General features: G+C 47.4%; 1 protein-coding gene across 10 annotated transcripts in view; it reads right to left on the bottom strand.

Annotated features, from left to right (window-relative positions):
* The window catches only part of LOC107264618 (tyrosine-protein phosphatase Lar), a 266,051-nt gene that overhangs the window by 24,387 nt on the left and 234,189 nt on the right, over positions 1-7,475 (bottom strand). For all 10 annotated transcript variants that reach the window (XM_025081875.1, XM_015733059.2, XM_025081872.1 and 7 more), the window contains one exon: positions 1,400-1,582. In XM_025081875.1, the coding sequence (XP_024937643.1) occupies positions 1,400-1,582 (183 nt within the window). The remainder of the gene's footprint in view (positions 1-1,399; positions 1,583-7,475) is intronic.

Below are 7,475 nucleotides of genomic sequence, written 5' to 3'. Positions count from 1 at the left end.
CCAAAATTTTGTGGCACCCCGCAGGCTTGCGACAGCTTAAACTTTGGCACAGTCTGAAACCCTGAATTAAAGAAGAACAAGAAGAAGGCTCTAGGCCACGGTCTTTACTGGTCCTGGTCTCGGGATTAGCCCTGACGGCGAGGGGTTCATCGGCTCCTAAGGAGCAGCTGATGCCTTATGAAAAATTAATGCAGCCTTAGCCTCCCCCCCTCCCCCCCCTGTCCAGAAATTCTTTTTAGCCCTCTACCCTTATATCGTACCACTCACTATCATCACTAAGTGAGTACACCTTACCGATAATTTTTCGAACCTCCCTTAACCCTCCCCCACGCTCTCTCTCGCACGTATACATAATCCCCACCGCCACCCCCTCCGTACCATCCCTTACTCATAAAAGTTCGCATGCTACCGGCACACGTATCTACCATGTAGGTACAACGTGCGCGATCTACTTTTTTGCAATACATTACCCCATATATTTGATGGGGTACCTAGCGGCTGGTGCCTTAGGGGATGATGGCGACGTATATAGCGAAGACACGCGAATAAAGTTACGTCCGTGAGCGAGTGACTCGTGTAGAGAAGGGTAGCTGCATCCATTCGCCCTCTTTCTTCCTCAGCGTGGGGTTTCAGCGGTATAGGGGTGGGTTCTCAAACCGACTTTAACGTCCACTAGATTTAACCCAGCCCAGGTATCCATATCTTTCGGTCTCAATTACCGTACATTGTTTTTTTTTTTTTTTTCCGTTCGATCTTACTGGCTGGTTTCGAATCCTTCCACTTTTGAAAATATTTCTTATCTCGAAAATTATTCGCAAAGGCCCCGGGGCTCGTACGACTACGCACGGATCGTATCTACTAGAATTTTCGCCCGGATGCTTTTCATTCGAGCTGGTTTCTTCGCAGCGTTTCTTTTCAGCAATTTCCAGGGAAATTGCTATGGCGCATGTATCCCCCCTCCCTCCCCCCCTCCATCATCTATACATATTCCATGCATGTGCAACCCTGTATCCCATCTACATCACCGGGCTCTATGTGCCCACTTACGATCCACCTACGAGCCCATTCGCGAAACACGGTCTTAAGTCCGATGGAACGATTTTCATGCGCGAGAAAAACCGATGCTATTTCTGAACTGAAATGGTGTCGTTAAAAAAGAAAAATCGATTTCATCTAAATATCCCCGGTGCTGCATAACCCTTCGGTGGGTGAAATACGCAGGGGTTGTTATTTATCTGGAGGATATATTGGTAGAATCCATACGGGCTATATTGAGTACCTGTTATCAGTAGTGGATAAAAAAAATTGTTTTTAACCCTTCGCCATATTCTGGTTTACGCGATCAACCCCCTAACCCACACTGTGGGTAGCTTTTTTTTTTTATTTTTGAATTACTTACCGGATTCGAGGACGGTGTAGCGCGGATTGGACGTGTCTACGGGAATGAGATCCCTGTTCCAGGATATGATGGGACTTGGTGATCCAACGGCGGCGCAGGAGAGGAGAGCGTTATGACCCATCTCGACCACCTTCGTCGTCGGCGCCTGTGTTATCATTGGGAATCCAGTTGGTAGATTGTCCGCTGCAACGAGAATGGAAGAAAAAGCGTTATATAACAAAGAAAGAAAAGAAAAAAGATCGAAGCGAAATACCCAATGGACCCAGAAGAGAAACTGAGGAAGTTTAAGTTTCCACTCGTGCGTAACGAGCTGTCAATTACAAATTCGAGATGTCCCCTGGCCATCCCTGTTCCCGGGTCGGTCAGCCCCTTGGGAATCAAAGTTATACCGAGTGCCACTGGAAACTGTCTATACGACATTTTCACCCTCGGGAACCTTGTAAAACCCGAAGACTGGACGATTCGCTCAGACTGCACGGGAATCATTGGCATCTTGTTATTGATACTGGGTATCGATCGAAACGACACGCTCTGGGCGATTGATCGGAAATCGATGTTTTACAAAAGCTAAGATCGCTCGTGGACTGTCTTTGGGGGGTGAAAGGGGAAATGAAAAAGAGTTGAAATTTTATCTGGGCAACTTTAAGGTAGACACTGACATTACGCAACGAGGCAGAAGAATCTGAGATAAATGATCTGATCCTGTCATTAGGGACTGTTGTGTATTAGGTATTTTTTTTTCTTCTTCTTATTCTCTTTCTTTCTGGCTCTTGGCTCTTTTCTACGGCAGACGACAACGACCGAGCAAGCCAGTAACGGCGGTCTTGCTTTTGTGCTCGTTATCGTCGACTTATCATCGCGTTATCCGTTCGCCGATGCCAATTATATCCCTGCGGAACCCTCCAGCTATTCGACAATAGAAATCACCCGCTGAGCTTGCGCTGCTTCCTTCTCGAGCAAACAATACAACCCTGCTGGGAGACTGGAACCGCTGGTTGTTGGTTGTCTGGTAGTTGGTGCTTGGTATCTGGCAGGATTCTCCTTTCATTTTGCCAATTTTTCCAAGGTTGCGCACCCCTTCACCACATTGCTGGGAAGGAGGGGATGCTTATACAGCAACGAGGGCTCGTGTCGTTCTGTGTCGTGGCGATGGAATTTTTTTGCTTTTCCTTTTTTTTTCTCCTTTTCATATGATCACCCTTCCATATACCAGCAGTGATAACAGTTGGTCGTAAGATGGAGACCCGCGAACCCTGCCCTCCTGTACGTACCGCGAGGTCTGCAGACCTAGTGGATTTTTCCCAATGCATCTTCACTGACGTATAGAGTCTTTCATTCGGTGGGTATATTTTTCGGGGGGTTGCGAAAAGCTGGACCTCGCGCATACTGGATTGATTGATTGATTGGGTAACCTTGGGAGATAGAGTAGGATTATTATAAGAATATGGAAAGCTCGTTAATCCTCGAAAGAGGAGCTTTTTGGTATCTCAGGCTTGAGGATAGGCGAAAAGGCGGGAATCGAAAGGGCCGAATGAAAAATAGGCCGTGCCAGTTGAGATATGGTTAAGGGATGCGAGGAATGTATCACGGAGTAAAATGGGCTGGTGAGCACGTGTCGATAAGGGCGTATGTCGTACGGTACACTTGTGGGACTCAGGACCCACCGGAACCGGAAGCTCCACGTAGGACGGCCAAACGGGGAAATAATAACGGTTTCGCGTAGTTGGATATATGCGTGCTCATTTTTTTTTTCACGAAAGAAGACGAGGGAGGTGACGGGAGAGAAACTGAAAAAAGTAAAGCCACATACGGTGTTGAATATATCACACTATATCAGGTGGAAAAAATAGGTTTTTATTTTTAACCCCTATGGCTCTGCACCTCCCCCTGACCCCGTATCTTGGCCACGGACGATTTTTGACACTTTTATCGCTTATCACTTTTCACTCGGTCGGTAGGGACGATAACACGTGGGTACTGGGCATTGAATATTTTTGAAATTTGAAAAATTTTCATCAGTCCTTCGGCTAAAGTTTTGATACTCTTCGGACTTACTCAGATCTCAAGGTACCTCTGTATATATTGTGACGTGATTTTTCGAATCACGGTCCCAAGGCAGCTCCGGTTAACGATACAGATAACGTTGTCGATTTCTGGTTCCCTTCGGGTCGCCACTCTGCTCAGAAGCTACGCTCTCGGGTTGATTCGTATAGTTATGTCAATGCTCTCGTGAGATGCGGTTATTGTTTAGTTGAGGTCGATGGACTCGAATCTGCCGAGACGTCTCCACGTACCGGCAGAAGCCCGGGTGAAACACCGGCGCCCCGCTGGAGACGGGCAAAGGGCTGTAGAGCAGGCGGAGATAGTTGTGATACGGTCAAGGTCAGGGGAGGAACCTCCTGCCTGAGTTGAGGATGTGGTGCCCAGCTGTCACCCGATGCCCAGGGGAAGCGGCCGTGGAGGATCTCCAGAAGTTACGCACCGATTCGTTAAGGAACGCTCTCGATTTGGTTTAAAGGGACGACTCGAAGGAGATAGAAGAGTTATCGGTTAAAAGGCTCTCGACCAATCAGAATGATTAGTTCTCGGATTTGGCTATTTTGTCAAAACAGTCTGTCTCGGGTCACCGACCGAGGTGTCACGAGGGACATCGCGCTCCCGTGCTGTCTGTTGATAGTTTTTCTTGCCGTGTTTCGCTACGGTATAGCAAGTTCTCGATTCGTACAGTTCTCGCGTTGTTCTCGCGATATCCAGGCAATTCTATGAATTCCTGTGAGTGTTACGGAGGTGTAGTGCTGTGCTTCAGTGCAGTGCCCACCAGGGTGTCCTTTGGATGCAGTTCTCGGCCTTCACGGATCAACTGCACCAGCTCCGGTGAGTCTCCCAATTTTTTAATTGGTGAAGGGATTTCGATTTGATACGTCCGATTCGGTCTGTTACGTCCTCGATCCGTTGCTCTTTGTATCTCGCGCTATTTGCCTGACGCTTATGCCGACCCTCTCTACCTCAAACTAGCCGCCTGAGCGGTCGCGCATTTCCGTAACCGCCCGCTCCCGTTCGTGCATCCAGTTGCGTTTGCTCATCTTACGCGTCTCCAAAAATCGTCAGAGTTCTCGTTCTGGTGGAGTTGGGCCCGTTCCACCACAACTCTCGGGTCATACCGGCTCGTCAGTTCCAGGTGAAAAAAGAATTGGCTGGCGGCCGCCTGGCTTGCGGATGCACGAACGGTGGACGGCCGAAGGTAACGTAGGTTGGTTCTCGGATGTTTCGCTATCGGTGTCGAGTCAAGAAAAAGAATTACGTTACAATATATTTTACGGTTTTCCGTGGAATTTCGAAAATGGGCTAAAGTTTTTTAGTTGGGTAGGAAGGTCGTCTTTTCTTGATAGTCATTTCGATTTACAGCAAGGGTTGGTTTCGGTCGGTCGGTTAGGAAAGATCCGTGAAGAGGTTGGGGTTGTTACAACCCTTCGAGGAGACCTTGATGGAATGGGCGTGGTACTCGCCCCCCCTTTTTTCTTCCTGTTTTCTATCTTGTCCAAAGATAAGAGAGCGGATGTAACCGAGGAGAAGAGACGGAAAGAAAAAAAAGCGTCTGACGAATGAAAGTAAAGCATTAAGAAACGAAGATGATATTTTAGTCAAATCAGCGACCTCGCAGTCAGGGTCACGTGAATCTCGGAAAAATGTCAAAATAGGAAATAGCAGCATCCGGTAGTCGCTTATCATTAACTCCGGAACAGAGATTGAAATTTATATCCCAAACGTCAAACCACCCTTAATTATTTTCTAAATTTAGAAAAATCCTTCATCTCAATTTTTTTCATCCCCAATTCACGTGGCAGGGCGACTGGGTTTCCCTGCGGATCGCGGCGCAACTCCTGCCTGCAAAGGAATGACAGGTGCACCAGCATCAAGACCCCGGTCCAAGTCCTTTGTGGAGGCTGGTTATGCAATCGACAAGTAGCTATCAGCTATATCTGTCTTTCTTCATCCTTCAGTTTTTCCCATGTCCCACATTCTTCTCCGATACGGAGCTGGACTCGTCAGTGTAGCGGGTGACGGAAACGAAAGGAGGAAAAAAAATAGGCATCCCGAAGGAGAAGCAGCAGCGACGGGCTCAGCGTCAGGAATTAATTTGGCGGGGCCGCCGTTTCGCAGCTTTGCGTTACGTCCGTATATCTATGACTTAATAAATTTGAGGGTAAAATTTACGTTAAAAGTCGCGGGCAAATGTGCCTTCATAATTCAAGCCTGAATGCGTAATACACTGGAGCCCCGGGTCTTTCTATGCGAGAGGTGCCCGTTACGTCACTGGGGATCAATCTTAAAGATTGCGCGCATGTAACGGCCGGCTCCCCTGCTGGCTTAAATTGGAAAAAAGGAGGCCGTCCCGACGCTCGACGTCGGAACGGTGCCGCAGGGAAGCTCGAGAGTTTCTGCAAGGAGAGGACCCAAGGCTTCGGATGCTTGGCAATTGCCGTTGGGTGTGTGCAAGGAGAGAAGAAGGAAGCATGGTGGGGAGGAGAAGGGGTTGAAGGGGGGAGAATTCGAAATAAAAAATATTCCCTTCCGAGCCGATGAACCGATACCGAATTCAGGGGAAGAGATTGCGAAAACGGGCTTTGACTTTCTTCTGGACTTTATTCTTTGGCTCTCGTCTTTCTTCTCCTTCTTCTTTTTTTTCCCCTCTTTTATTTTCTTTCACTCATTTCATCGTATTCGTCAATTCGTTTTTCTCTTATTCGTTCGACTTTACTCTTTGTGAATATAAAGGAACGGCCGGTGCAACCGGCCGCTCTTACACAGATAAGGGTGCAGTAAAGACGATATTTACAAGGATATTTAAAGACGAAGTCGATATTTACCATGGGGCGGGTTCTCATTGCATAAGAGTCCTGAGGGGTAGCGGTTTGAGGGATCGTCGTGTTTAAGGGTTGCTCCTCGTGGACAGCTTAAACGATACGACCTTTGACTCCGGATTTTTATTATCATCCCCTTCAATGGTTAAATGTTATTATTATGTTGAACATTTTTTTTTATCTACATTCTCATTTTTCATCCTCATTCCCATTTGCATTGTTCAGGTTCGATTAAGCTTTTTTTAGTATTTTTCTCATTTTAAGAAGATATCGATAAGGAGGGGCGGAGGGGAGGGATCGATGAGGATTCTATTGTCTCCGTCGATCAATGCCGATCTGATTGCCTCGAACACAAGGAATAATATAGTCGATAAGAGATGAAAGGGTTGGAAAAAGATGGTTTCAAACGACCGCGCTAATTGTAGCACTTGTCTCGGGCTTTTATTAAGGATCAGGAAACTGGGTCACTACGGATCCTCAAGTCCGGTATAGTTCGAGATAACCGCGATGCTTTCAGCAACCCCTCTCACCGAGACGTTGAAAGGGATGGTGGTAGAGAATTAAAAAAAAAAAAAAACTAGAAATTCAAAATAGGCTCGAAAAGTCGTGACATCCTGGCAACACCTCAGTCAACGTGCGCTGACCCCGTGCATCGCACAATACACAGTACAGGAAGATGCTGACTTGTACAGCATATACCATTACCCGTTCATCCGATCAGCGGTGGACCATTTGAAATTCCGTTTAATAACCTCTGAACCAGCCTTCGCTCATTCAGTGTATTTGGCATTTACGCGCGAAGTGCCGGCTAGTTACGTCCGCGCGACTGTAGATCGCGCTGGGATCTGTGATACGACAGGAGACATCGGCAACGCCGGACTACTGCCTGCTTCAGCTGACTTTGGATAATACAACTGAATAGCAAAACGGGAGGATAGCCAAAAAAGCTCCTAGAAGATTATCCTCTCGTTTCACGATAATCTACTGGTCGATCTGTTTTAATAGGAGCTACCCCTTCGGCACGCGAGTGCATTTCGTGCGGCTATCGCCAACGGGACGTTCTTGTAACAGATCAGCCCTCCAACCCCTAAGCGGCTGGAGGCTCGCGTGAACTTTGTTGCGAAAAATCAATTGGCTTCGGAATACACGTAGACAGTTGAAAAGGCTCGTTAGAGAAGAGCTACGTGTCTAAGAAGTGGGTGGGTGGTGGTGAT

This window comes from Cephus cinctus, unplaced genomic scaffold (genome assembly GCF_000341935.2).
Source record: "Cephus cinctus unplaced genomic scaffold, Ccin1 Ccin1_scaffold0189, whole genome shotgun sequence".
Classification (NCBI taxonomy): Eukaryota; Metazoa; Arthropoda; class Insecta; order Hymenoptera; family Cephidae; genus Cephus; species Cephus cinctus.
Note: the sequence above shows the minus strand (reverse complement) of the source record. Positions and strands in the feature narration are given on the sequence as shown.